The 14,593-nt window shown below is 44.9% G+C and overlaps 1 protein-coding gene across 5 annotated transcripts in view; it reads right to left on the bottom strand.

Moving 5' to 3' along the window:
* Mybpc1 (myosin binding protein C1) overlaps positions 1–14,593 on the bottom strand; it is a 78,287-nt gene that overhangs the window by 55,554 nt on the left and 8,140 nt on the right. For 3 of the 5 annotated variants that reach the window (XM_057757575.1, XM_057757574.1, XM_057757572.1), the window contains exons 2-3: positions 5,241–5,276; positions 2,045–2,086 (exon numbers count right to left, since the gene is read on the bottom strand). In XM_057757575.1, the coding sequence (XP_057613558.1) occupies positions 2,045–2,086; positions 5,241–5,276 (78 nt within the window). The remainder of the gene's footprint in view (positions 1–2,044; positions 2,087–5,240; positions 5,277–14,593) is intronic. The other 2 variants (XM_057757576.1, XM_057757573.1) reach the window with 1 other exon arrangement.

Here is a 14,593-nt window from a genome sequence, read left to right on the forward strand (position 1 = left end):
TAACTCTGAGTACGCATCTTGCCCAGCGAGTGAGGAGAATGTAGGGATAAAACTACCCGTATCGTCACTGTCGCTAGGGTCAGCAGGCAAGACTGCACGGAAATTCAATTGTTGATTCCTCCTGCAAGCATTCATTGGAAGGTTGTCCTGTGAGGTTCTGTGCCAGATGGTGGAGGGAACAAGATGAGGAGACCAATGAGGTGCTAAGACCCTGTGCCTGATCATGGAAAAGCAAAGGAGTCAGTCATTAATGCGTGACTAAGTGGAGACAACCGTAAATGACAGGGACAATAGGTCCAAGAAAACTCAGGGGAAGAAGGGGAGGTGGAAGTGAGCCAGATGGCCACGGTAAGCTGTCAAAAGTCTGAAACCAGAATCGGAGAGTTAAAAAAAAATTAAAAAGAGTGAGCAGAAGAAGACTTCTAGTTAATCCTAGGAGAAAGTGTGGCAACCATTAACACCGTTCAGCCCACACGGTAATTCTTTCTTATTGTACCTTTTTGCTTAGCTATATTCTTTGAAATCTCCCTGTCTTGGATGAGAATGGATGGTCATTGAAAAGGACTACACAGATAGAAACCAAAATAGATCATTTACCTAGCTTCCTTATATAGGGATATCACTTTTTATACTTAAATCAACTTGTTTGCCAAGTATGAAGAATGACTCAAAACCAACATGCCCAGCAGGTTCTGAACCCAGGCATGTGACTGTATGTAGCTGTGTCTACAAATAGAAGAGGGGAGAAAAGCTACTAATTTTAGGGGATCCCACCCCCTGGTCTTATTCTCTCACCACGTTTGTTTTCTATAAGGAAGTATTGGCGATTGGCTGCTTTTAGTTTATAGAAAACTTACTTAAGCATAGAAATGGAGTAGGGTGACCTTTGCAGACTGAGGGTCAAGCCCGGGCTTTGTTGAAAGCATGACAGCTTGCCTTCTGGGATTACATCACCTGTCCTGTTGGTTAAGCCCCGCAGGTCAGCTCAAGCCCCTTTCCAAACTTGGAAGCAGAGGTATTATACTCCACTGGTCTTGTTGAGAATAATGTTACAATGACCGCGGCCAGGATGTTCAAGCCTCCTTGAACCCGTATCATGGAAAGAAGTTTAGGCGTTTGCACTGTCTGCATTCTGTAAGAAAATAGCCTTGAACGATGGCCACGTAGCCAGGATTAGCATCTGCGGTACTGTCCATGGGCACTCCTGAAGGTCAGGACAAAGTGTGATATGCTAACACCGTGCCTTCATTTACAAGAGAGTAAGTGCAAGTTATCTGAGGAAAGTCCAGTATACAGAAGGACAGAAATAAAGATTTTACTGGTGTGTAGGAGACAGTAACACAGGAATTAAGGAATCATGTATGACATACAAGGAACAAATAGAAAATTAACGTGCTTTGAGCTGTGTCCAGGAATGAAAGCATCTTTTTATTGTAATAAGAAAATAATTACTCTGAAATTTAAACTAGATGATTCATGACTCAAATAAATGATCACATCAACGTGTAATGCAAAGCTGTCCGTCAGCTCCCATGAAAACTTTTCTCTTTTAGGCCAAGGCTCTTACTCCTTAGCCTAAGAAGAGATGGGCAGTGACGACAACACCTTCAGCCGTGGTGACACACACAATAATGATTACATCTTTTCCAAAACTGTAATATTTCCCCCAAGGGCAAAACATAGCTCACTATTACACCAGTGAGTGAGTGTCCAATTTAGTAAGCAGCTGCATGATGTCTGCAGTGTCTACAAATCAGTGGATCTACAGACTGTGTACTGTGCTGTACCGTGAGGGGCTGGTCTTCATGGGTCTACAGACTGTGTCCTCTGTTGTACCGTGAGTTACGAAACAAGTCAAAACTGGCAAATTTTTGAAACCTCTGGATAAGTCAGCTGATTTTCCCAGCTGAAGCAAACTAGATCAAACAGCTTTACTCAGCTTCCTCCGTTGGCCTCAATCAATCCCTGCCAGCTCACCGACTCCAGGCTGGTTCCTGTCCTAACCTTGTTGAACTCAGTCTCGCTTTCCCTCCCTCCAACTCACCTTTTGCTGGCGTAGTTCCCGCCTCTTTCTCTTTATTTGGTTCTGTGTGGAAAGTACAAGCACATTTTTACAAGTGTCTTACAGCACTTTATTGGGCGATGAGCAGAGGGAGAGGAAGGACATAGATGATGTTAATGACGCTACAAACTCATTATCTGCATATTAATTAGGGATTTGGGAATATAGTTTAGAGTCGCTTTAACTTTTAATCAAAGCAGTTAATAAATGTGATTGTTTAAAAAGTATATCTACATGCAATACACATTTTGTTAAAATACAGTTAACACAGGGCTGGGTATGGTGGCACATTTTTTTTGTTTGTTTGTTTTTTGTTTTTTTGAGACAGGGTTTCTCTGGAGCTTTGGAGCCTGTCCTGGAACTCACTCTGTAGACCAGGCTGGTCTCGAACTCACAGAGATCCGTCTGTCTCTGCCTCCCGAGTGCTGGGATTAAAGGCGTGCGCCACCACCGATTGGCTATGGCACACTCTTTTCATCCTAGCACTCGGGAGGCAGAGGGTCTGGGAATTTACAGACAGCCTGCTCTATATATCAAGCTTCAGGGCTGCTAGGACTACACAGAGAAACCCTTTCTCAATAAACAAACCAAAAATAAAATAAAATAAAGATAAGAAGAAAGAACAAGAGAAAGAAAAAAATCCACCTACCTCCACCATGTCATATTATGTACTGTAGTGGAACTGAGTATACTATGTTTTAAAAATAAATTTGAATATATTTTAAAATATATTTAAAATAAGTCTACTTTATTTTAGAGTTCACCCAGGGACATTTGAAGGAACTTTGACCCATGTAAAGGGTTTCAATAGCTTAGCTTCTGTCGGTTACAAGGAGGTATAAAATAATTGTGTCACGTACGTAGTTTGAAAATGTTCTTGTTTGCACAGAAATCTTCTGGATTGGCTTGGGTAACAATGAATGTGTTATGAGGACAGTGGGATCAAATTTTATCAGTCAATGTCATCCACCTTGTATTTCTTCCTGTTCCGAATCATATTAGAGAGGAGAAGACATTATGTGTACGGTAATAACGGTCAGGGCTGGAGGGATGGCTCAGCAGTGAAGAGAACTTGCTGTTCAAACACAAAGACCTAAGATTGGATCCCATCACCCACGTCGGGTGGCTGAAATTACCTGTAACTCTATTCCTCTTCTGGTCTCTGCCCACACGTGTGCCTAGACCCGTGTGCACATACATTCACACAGATACCCACACAAATACACCCTAAAACAGTCGAGTAACTTTCATCCATGCCTGCGTGTGCTGATACACACTGTAATCCCATGGAAGCAAAACAATCATGAGTTCAAGACCAGCCTGAGGTACGTGAGACCCTGAGCCAGACAAACAAGAAAAAAAAATTAAATATTATTTCAAGCATGAGTTCTGCCATCCACCCTCTCTCTTTCTGTCTGTCTGTCTGTCTGTCTGTTTCTTTCTATAACTAACGAGTCAGATCTCAGCTGGCTAAGGACTATTTCAGCCAAGTCTGAGAGGAGCCCCAGGAGCTCAACATTGTCTAATAAATATGAAATATGGCAGGCGAGGGAAAGCATAGTTTATAGTGGCCTAGCCCAGCATCTGACCTGCAGGCAGAAGGGGAAGGCTTATCTAGGTTCTCAGTGTGCTCAGTGAAGGCCAAAATAAGTCTCACATACAAGAAGAAAGCATAGCAAGGAAGACGATCCTAACAAGAATGTCACAGTCTCCAATGGCTTCAAGATAGACATCTACAAAAATACTAGACCCGAGTTTACCCATATGACCTCATAGGGCTTTGACCCTGTTTCGTTCATTTGGAAATTCGGCAGTATTCCTTACTGTTTCAGTTTGCAGTGAGACTGGAAACCTAGTTAGAGGAAGAGGCTTGTCTGAAGAGCTCGAGTCCCGGATCTGCCTTCATAAACACTATCCCCAGGACAGAAAAGCTGCAGAATTCTCTCATAGATTGCCAGCAAAACAAACAGAAGGGAGGAGCGCTAGAAATTGAAGTCTTCTGCAGTTTTACGTGAACTTGGCAGGACCAGTCCGCTGGTGCTCTCCCACCCCTTGGCTCTGCACCACATTGCCAGCTCAGTTAACTGGCATACAAGGGAGGCCTTCTTACAACCTTGTGAGTCTGTCGGTACAGTAGCTAAGTTCATCTCATGGTTCTGCTGGCTGTTTTTATTTTCAATTTGACTGTACACCAGTAACACGGGAAACAGTTTTCTATTTAGAACTTCAGGCTGCGTTGGGTACAGTGTGGGTTTTATCTTTCCAGTGTTTGGAAGGAAACCCTGCATCCTTCTTCAGGGTTAGGGAGACACCTGGAGTTCTGCCTGTGGTAGACCCAAGTGACCCCCCAGTTGCCTCTTGAAGGAGGAAGGGTGGCAAGAAGGAGGTTTGGGGGTTTTTTTGGAGGGGTGGTGGTGGTTTTGACCTGGGTTGAGGGCTTTGGGGACAATTTGCATGATTTTGGTTTCTTTGTCTTGGCAGGAACAGACACAGCAATGATTCCTGAGGTCCACACTAAGTTTTGAGCCATCATTTGGGCTTGTTTAGATCTTCTCAGCTCCCTTTTCTTCCCTAAGCCATAGGTCTCTACTGTGTAAGTCAGACTCTGTGTGTCTCTGGCTGTAGTAGACCTACCAAGAATTTTGCTGCAGTTTTAGTTATTTCCCTCCCCCCCGCCCCGCCCAATCTGGGAGTCCAGAAAATACTAACGATTTAAAACATTAGATCTGATGCTGTACCTCTGTGGTCCCAAACCTTTCAAGCTTCCCAAAGAGCTTGTAAAGGGGCCAGATGGCGACATAGAAAAAGTTGAGAAGCTAATGGCGTCGGGATGAGATGGGATCCATTTTCCACAGTCACAAGAAAGATGCAAACACAGGATTCTACTAGACCCGGGAAAGCTTCGTAAATACTCTGCCTCCACCGAGACAAAACGTGGGCCCGGCGGCAACTTGCACAGAATGGAAGGACTTGGAAATGATCCCACCATACATAGGAAGCGCTGTTCGAATTACGTTAATGCACTGTATTATTTTTGTTATCAGCTTAGCACACCCACCATCATCCAGTGTCTCAGTCAGAAACAGGTTAGAGCTCTCGGCACCCACGGAGGCCAAATCATGCTGGGATGGACTTCAGCGTTTGGTGCTCAAATACGTGAGGGGATGGTTTTACTTACCTTCTGGGGGAGGGGCTGGGGTTGACACTTCATTTTCTGGAAATGGAAAAGATAATGGAAATGTTAGGCTCATATCTCAGAGGTAAGGGCTTGTCCACTCTGGCGGCCGTATTTCCCGTGCTTGCTGACCGAGGATCAGTGATGGTGTCAACAGGCCTGGGCACACTGCTTCACGGGTATGATGTGCAAGTCGAGGGAGTACATGACCTGATAGAGGTAGTGCACTCTGATGCCGGAGAAAGCACAGGAGAGATGGGGTTCCAGGCTATGTGCATCACTTAGGCGTTCATTCAAGGCTGGGAGGGGCGGTACGCCCCTCCAATCCCACCATTTTCCAGGCAGAGGCAGGACAATAAGAGTTTGGTGTCATCTTAGCTATAAATGGAGTTCTCAGATAACCAGGGATATACAAAATCCTTTCTCAGAGCGTAAAAACAAACAAAACCTCAGCCAAGCCAAGTGCAGACCTGGAATTTAATTATTACCACTAAGTTTGTTTCCCTCACTCTGGAAAAGTGGCCATGGCATTGATTTGATATCAAAGGGCTGTGTGAGGATAAAATAAGACTCATCAGGTGACGAACAGCCTGTGGAGCTTGAAAGGAAGTCCATTTAAGAGATTCCCTTGCTACCACAGAAAGGGCACCCAGATGACTCCAGGATGGTCCTTCCTCAAGAAGACACTTCCCGAAAGGTGATGACCACAAGGCCCTCTGGTTCTGTAGCTTCTCCATTTCATTACAGAACAAAGCCCAGGTCTCTGGGAAACAGAACAAACCCTTCCTCATGATGGTTTCTTTGCCTGTACATGCCCAGATTTCCACCTATACTTACTAAGGAGTTCCAAAGCTCAGGGTTGGAGACTTTTTTACACCTGGCTTTGCATATGCAGTGGTGTGGAGCAGTGCGGCTGTGCAGTCTGCTGGGACTGTCTGTTAGAGGGAAGCTACAGGCATACCCCAGGGTGTAAGAGCGTAAGGATGGCCCGTGGGATTCCCACGGGCACAAGAACTGAGTGCTATTGGCTCTGTGTGACTGAAGCGGGTGCTTAAATTCTACAACAGGAAGAAGCTGCTGATGAAGACTTCTGCCTTTAAAAACATTTCCCACTTGATCATTGAATAAAACCCAAAGATGAGATGGTCATATTTTAGGCAGATAATGAGATCCTAGGAGCATTGTGTTTCTCCATGTCTAGGGTGCCTCCCAGCAGCTCGGCTGTGGGGATGCACAGGACTTTAGCATATGCAAAATGGAATGGGTTTAGGAAAAAAACAAAACAAAACAAATGAATTATACCATGGCAGAAATCAGAAAATGAGCAATGCAAGAATGTGGGGTGCCACAATGTCTTTTTAAACATCATATTTGTACCTGATATAAACTTCAATTTATTAACTTACTTGTCTGAAAATTTTTTCAAATATTCTGGAGACCAGTAAGTATTTTATAGTTGTTAATGAGGGAGAAGATGATAGATAGATAGATAGATAGATAGATAGATAGATAGATAGATAGAAAGACAGATAGATGATAGGTAGGTAGATAGATAGATGCATGGATGGATGGAGGTATGAATGGATGGATAGACAGACAGATCAATGGATGGATAGATAGATAGATAGATAGATAGATAGATAGATAGATAGATAGATAGATAGCAAAGGAGAAGAGGTGTATAGCATTACATGCTAGCAGAATTAACATGGCGGGATGTGAGGTCATTCACAGGCACAGTGAAGACTTATGTCCCTTTAGATGACATTGACAGGATGCTTCCACATCTCACCACACCATGGAAAGGATCACTAACGCTGCTGTCGTCCACAGGGAGATGAAAGCCTCGGCCTTTTTATTTCCAGAGATCTGAGTGTGGGAATGGAAACCTAGTATTGGCTCTGGGCGAGGCACACAGAGGAGTATCAGAGGACCAGAGTGAGAAGAAGCCAGTTTCTCTGACACATTATCTTTTGGTCGGAGCCATGGCTGTACCATGCCCAAGGAAGCTCTTCCTGACTCTACAGCCCGTGCTCGCTGTCTCCCAGTCCTTCCTCCCCACGGTTGCAGGAGCTGTTTCTTGTACTCCTGCGTCCCATCCCACTATTCTACCCGAGAAGGTCTCTTCCCCATTGGCTCAGGGCTGACACTTAGGACTGCTCTCTCCAGGTTGGCTCACGTTGGCCACTGTTACATTTTCTCATTCTTCCTTGTACTGTGCAACTGTAACCATCCTATTCCAGAGTTCTAGTCTCTGTCCATCCTCTGGCCTTCCTGTCTCTGAAGGTCACTGTCTTGTTCTTTTCCCCAGTGAGCCTTCGGCTGTTCCTGTGACTACAAAAACAGAACTAGGTGGGATCTGACTTGGTCTACCCTACCTCATTCTTTTACTTGCATAGGCTTTGCTGGTCTTTCTGGCTCCTTTGCCAGCCCTCTGGGCTGTGACATCCTGTTCTTCCCTATCCCCCCATCCCCCGGCGTTCTGTGACCACATCATAGTATCCTACTTATCAACTATGATTTAATTATTTTCTAGCAGTCTTGGTGTTCTTGTATCTACTGTCCCCAATTAAATATAAACAGGGATGCTGTTTACCTCCCTGGCGTCTCCACTTATCGCTGAAAACACATTAAATATATAGGAAACTAAGTAGTGAAAGAATGAAGAAAGGCTTCGTGGGCAGCTGTGTAAAAGCTTTTAAGCTGTATCAGCCTGACAGTGTGCTCCCAGCTTTGTGGCTGAGAACAGATCTTTCTCTGTAGCTCTGGCTAGCTTCAGACTTTCTGTGTAGCCCAGGCCAGTCTCGAACACATTGCAATCCTTCTGCCTCAGCCTTCGGAGTGCTGGGACCCCAAGCACGCACTACCACACACAGCACAAGGTGCGTTTCCTAAGGACAGCTAGAGTTCTTTCAGATCCCAAGTGGGGCCTCATCTTGGATGCTGGAGCCGTAAATGCACTCTGAATATAAATTGTCCATCTCCATTGTGTCTGAAGGATCCATGCCCAATGCCACAGGACAAAACACATACACACACACAAAACTCCTAACAGAGTTTAAAAATGATTTGACTTTTACCTACATGATTTTTTGTTTTGTTTTATGTTATCTAATTGAATTTTTAAAATTTGTATGAAATATCTATTTTTAATTAATAAAAAGCTTACTTTATAATATTTAAAAAAATGAGAATTTAAGAACTTTAATTCAACCGCCTCTAATCTGGAGGCCACTGTTTGAGCAGCCAGCTGTAGCCGATTGTCCAAACCATGGAGACGTTTCAGGACACGAGTGCTAAGACATTCCCATGAAGTGGAAACGAAAGTTGTTTGCCTGTTTGGGGAGGAAATGCGCCCTCTAAAGAACACAGAAAGCCCGTCACTTTGCAGTCAACACGTAAACAGCAACTTGCTGACTCCTGTTGCATTTAGGACTAACTTATGTCGACATTTTTAACACTAGCAAGCCCCTACCTACGATTACCCCCTTTCGACATGGGAACTGAAACCCTGTCAGGCTCCGCAGTTCATGCAGAGAAGCTGGGCTCCGTGCTTTCTCCCCTCTAGGATCTAGAAGGAAGCAAGGCTCCATCCATACCTCCTTTCCCATCAGGCTAACCAAGAGTCCATGCTCTGTGGCAGGGCTGGCTCTTCCTTTCTTGGGTGCTCTGAAGGAGGCAGAAGAAATAAGCTGACGGACTTGTCCAATATTATCACTTCACCTTCCCTCCTGTCAGTCACTGTCAAGGTCACGCAACTTCTTAGGAACGTGCCTCAGTTTCCTCAGGAGGAACTGGGACTAACAGCAGAGTCTCCACCTCAGGGAGGACGGCAGGAAGGGGTGAGGTAGCGGACTACACGTCAACACTTCCTGGTCTTCATTACCATTGTTTGTCCTCGGCTGCACCTGAACAAGAAACAGGTGTCTACACGTGCCACCTGCTGAGGAGTTGTTTAATTTTCTGGACTGTGGGCTGCCCGCTGTTTGGAATAGGGGTAGGGAGTGAGGAGCAGCATGGACGTGCTTGCCTGCTGCACCCTAACTGTAAAATGGAAACTACTATTGAATTGAGTACAATTCACATGGTTAGCATTGCAGTCCACAAGTCTGATAAGTGGATCAATCAGCAACCAGCCACCGATTATGCTGAAACAGGAAGGGGAAGCGGGGGGAAGGGAGGGGAGGGGGGGCGGGGAACCTCCCTGTCATTTCTGGGGCCATGTGTAACTTGGAGGTAACAGGTGACCAGGAATGGTGATAGCCAAGCTGGCTTGATTTGGAAAGTGAATCATTCCCGAAGTTCCAGCACCCCTGTGGGGTGTCCTTTAACATTACCTAGAATGATGCCTCTCTCTCTCTCTCTCTCTCTCTCTCTCATGTCTTTGTCTCAGACAGACCCTGTCATGCTCAGTCTTGCCACTAAAATCATTTGCACACACCCCAAAGTCACTGACTGCTTTTATGGCAATCATTCATGAATAACAATAATAAAATAAATAATAATAATAATAATAAAAGGCTTAAGAAAGTGGCTGAGGGAGGAGAGTCCCCCTTAAGGAACCCCTAGGTAAATGATTTATCTGTTAGTATTGCAGTGTTTGCTCCTGGTCTTTCTGTTCTTCTACAACACCGAGGTCTGGCTGCTTCCATGGACTCCGGAGCTTTAGAAACTGCCGTGTGCACAGGATCCAACCAAACCACGGACCCTGACTGGAGGTCAGTGCCAAGTTCATTTCTAACAGGCTTGTAGGCATGGCTGCTCCTGAGGGCCCAAAGCCCACAGTTTTGAGCATCAGGGCTCAGCTCGGACCCTAAAGGTCACCCGTTTCTCTCCCATTTCAAAGATGGTTGCAAATGCTAAAGCATTTACAGTAGCTGGGGACCTTTCTTCCCTCTTTGGTCCTAAGCTTCTTGAGGACAAGGCCTGTCTTCTCTTCCTTTCCAAGTTCCACGCGGCAGGTGCTCCGTAAATATAGCTGACTGGCAGGCAGCTCCTGCCCGCACAAAAGCCCCTTCTCCTCCCTGCCAAGAAATCCAGAACTGTCCCCTGGCGCTCTGTGGGCAGCTTTCTTCGGCTGCATTACCCACAGGGAACACTATGTCTTCCATAGCTGGCCCTCCTGCTGGCCCAGACTCCCAGGCATCCGCCCAAACCCATCTTTTAGATTTCATCTTACTGTCAGCACACATCTTGCGTTTCTTAACAAGGGCAGGAGAGCAAGCGCGGCTGGGGTTTTGGCTCTCGGGAACAACGCACCCCTTCCCTTTCTAAGGAATCTGCCCCCTTTCAAATCCAGGCTGGAAAGGCCACTAGAACCAAGGAACCTGCCCCATCAATGTCTAGGCAAATACCCCTCGGTCTGCCCCGGTAGGTTTGTTGATATCTGGTTCCCTGTGTAGTAATGGCCAAGTGACTAGTCCTTTGGTAAACTCTAAATCTTAAACAAGCAAACAGATACAGACTAGTGATGCCACTAAATGTCTGTGTACTTAAAAGTCAAAAGATGAAGTCTGAACTTTGTGGACCAGCTGGATAAAGGCAGATTTTTGTCCCCTCTCTCTGTATCCATCCATTACCAGAAAACGTGCTTACAAGGTTGTATGGAAAAGCAGGGTTATGCAGAGGCAGGTGGATCTCTGTGAGTTCGAGACCAGCCTGGTCTACAAGAGCTAGTTCCAGGACAGGCTCCAAAACCACAGAGAAACCCTGTCTCGAAAAACAAACAAACAAACAAACAAAAAAGCAGGGTTATGTACTTGGCTAAAGAAAGAGAAGGAGGAGGAGAAAGGAGTGAGGAGGAAGGGGATGAGGAAGAGGAGGAGGAGGAGAAGGAGGAGGAGGAGAAGGAGAAGGAGAAGGAGAAGGAGAAGGAGAAGGAGAAGGAGAAGAAGAAGAAGAAGAAGAAGAAGAAGAAGAAGAAGAAGAAGAAGAAGAAGAAGAAGAAGAAGAAGAAGAAGAAGAAGAAGAAGAAGAAAGTATAGGAATAGCTGGGGGGAGCACAGATATTTTAGTGAACAACATGAAAACGAGCAGGATTCTGCAGCAGCAACAAAACTAACTTCTGGTTTCCTATGCCAGGGCGACTGGCCTTTGATCTTTTCTGATTCCTAACAGCCCTCCCTTCCTCTGCAGTGCTGAAATGCTTTCAAAAGCTTGATCTATTTCTGGTGGATTTTTCCTATGGTCACCTACTGTAAAAAGCACAGGTATGCCACCAATGCATGCCTGCACAGCTTGTGCCCGGGCATTCTAACTGACGGGCACCGGTGGCAGCAATGAGATGGCCTGGTACGTGGCCCTCAGCTGCTGAAGAAACACCGGGAACAGAGACTCCATAAATGGTACGACTTTCTCCAGTGGAAGCCCTTTCCGCTTTCAGTGCCAAGGGTTCTGTGGTCAGTAACGTGGGAGATGGGGGATCTTAACTCTTGGTGGTATCAAGCGCTCTGTCCGTATGTGTCTGTCCACTAACGTGACCTAACTCAGCCAAGTTCTCTCTTTGAAAAGCTGTCATACTAGCTTCATGTCATAAAACTATTATTACATCATTATACTTTATATTCTCATATACTTAAACAATACATTATCATCAGAAGTATTCTGTGGTGCCTCAGCTAGAATTTCACTTCATTTTTTATATTAAGGAAGGCATAATTAATTACACCATATGGGTGCAGAGAAGGCAGAAAGAACACATAAGAAGTTGCTCTCCTTGATTACTGTGACTACATGTCTTTTCTGGCTTCTATTCTGTACCCCACCGGGGACACTTTTGAAAAACGAATCCTCCAAAGCCATCCTCTGGTAATATGACTTTGAGGACAAATGGCATGGCTTATTGTTTATTTTTGCGACAGAGCCTCACTGTGTAGACCAAGCTAGCCTTGACCTCCTTCCGTTTTCCACCTCATGAATGCTGGGATTACAAGAGGGGCCCACCGTGTTCAGATTTAATTATCATTTGTACTATTTAAACACACATTGTATGTGTGTGTGCACAGGTACCACAGTGTGCATGTGGAGGTCAGAGGGCAGCAGCCCACCACACGGGCCCCAGGTATTAAACTCAGGTTCCCAAGCTTGGTAGCAAGTACCTTTACCTGCTGAGCAACCTTGCTGGCCTGTATTTCTTATTCTTGAGGTAACATTCTGCATTCAAAATGGAAAAAAAAAAAGCACGTCTATTTTGTAAATTGTAAACATCCAAGATGTTGCGTTTACCTAGCCCACTATAATAAGGTCACTTGTGGCATAGCAAATCCTCTTTATTTTCCCATTAAAAAGGTACCAGGCATTTATTGACAGTGGGCTCTGGCACTGTGTCCTTGCTCCACTTGGAACCTCATCCCCCTGGACAGCAGCCTCAATATAAAAGATGGTTTGCACGGAGACATTCGCCTTACCATCCTGAGAAATACTGACTATGTTAGTTATGGTCACCAAAAAATGAACAAGCATTGATTTATAGTAATAGTTCTCAAAGTATGGGCTGGGATTCCTGAGCCCCCAAGCCTCTTCTAGAGAGTCTAGAATATCTGTTTTTTTCCTGTAATTTTAAGACACTGTTTGCATCTTTTTCATTCACATCCTCTCACAAGTAGTGAAGTTTTCCAAAGGACACACAAGATGTGATGACATCAGCATTCTGACAGCTTATAACACGGGTGTTTATGTATTTACATGTTTGAAACATCTTTTGATTTTTTTCATTTGTTCAAAAATAATAATCAAAAATCAGCCAGTGCCTTCAATAACTAAGAGAGTGTGCCTGCTGCCCTAGTCACTTCTGAGGTTGAGGGTGGGGGATTGCCTGAGCCTTGGCAACATAGCAAGATACAAGCATAAGTAAATATATATTTGAATATATATGCCAAATATGTATCTGAGAATAAAAATATTTTGGGTAAGGTCTTTTTAAAGTGAATAAATTCATGTTATATACTTCATTTGGAGCTTTGATTGATAAAACTGTGAAGCTGGCCTTACAGAGGACCTGGTTGCACATGGTGGCTCACAACTGTCTGTAACTCCAGTTCTCAGGAATCTGACAACCCTCTTCTGCTTGCCTGTGGTGCACAGACAAAATACTCAGACACGTAAAATAAAAAATAAATATTTTCAAAAAAGTAGTCAAACACGGTGGCACACTCTTTTAAGCCCAGTACTCAAGAGGCAGAGGCAGGTCAATCTCTGTGAGTTCAAGGCCAGCCTGGTTTATATAGCAAGTTCCAGCGGAGTCAATGCTATGTAGGGAGACCCTGTCTCAAAAGAACAAAACTATAAATTGAATTTGGGGGTAGTAACTTGCTTTAATGAGCACCGTGACAGATACAAAAGGATAATATGGTCCAATGGATAATATGGTTCAATACGGCCGCTTCTAAAATTCATCTGCTGGCCATTCTCTTAGCCAGATAACAGCTGCTAGCTGTAAAGGACCCGGATCCCTGGGGAGGAAACACATTGCATCAAGCTCCCCGAGCATCCTTCGCTGAGCCCCTGAACCGTACACAGTCTAGTGTGAGCACAGAAGAGACCAAAGCCGGTGCTCACCCTCAGGTGCCTACTCTGTGTTTACATGGCTTGAAAGTAAATGCTTTCTTAAAGGCTGGCCATTCCCAAGGTGGTACTAAACCTTTGGCATCGAGATCCATTGCCCTGTATGCCTAACAGCAGGAGGCGGGGGGGGGGGGTTCTTCCAGTGACTGGCAGGACGATCAACGGCAACCTTCTAGCTAAGAACGATGGGAAAGCTGCTAATGACTCGGTATTGATTCCATAAAGACAGTCGTTTGGATTCTTGGGACAACATGTTCTACAGCGTCTGTAACACAAGGCTAAATTCCATCCACTCTGTTCTATGTTTTCATCGTGTTTTCTGAGATGGACTCTCATGTAACCCAGGCTGACCCTACACCCACTGCGTAGCCAAGGTTGGCCCTGCCTCTACCTCAGAATTATAGCACCACACCGAGATCCCACTGATTCACTTGTAAAATGCAGAGATTTGTTTTGAAGCACAGATGTGTTACATTTTAGAAATGTTTCCCGCCAGTATTAATCGAAGTGGTAAAGATTACCAGGTTCTAGAACAAAGCGAACCCCTTAGCACTGCAGACAGAGCCACTCTTTAAAATAACGTACGTAGCCCGTGCAATCCAGATTTGTCTGCTGTGGCCACATGTTGCTGAGGACTGCACTCCAAGAGTCTATAGATGAAGTAAGTGCCTGGATGCTGAAGATCTCAGTGACTCATACTTCAGCTTGATGGAAGATCCCTAAATGCACAGGGCTTTTTTTTTTTAACCCCTCAGTTAGCTTGTGGTTTTTGTCTGAATTATATTTGTTTCAAC

Source organism: Chionomys nivalis, chromosome 25 (assembly GCF_950005125.1).
Source record: "Chionomys nivalis chromosome 25, mChiNiv1.1, whole genome shotgun sequence".
Lineage (NCBI taxonomy): Eukaryota > Metazoa > Chordata > Mammalia > Rodentia > Cricetidae > Chionomys > Chionomys nivalis.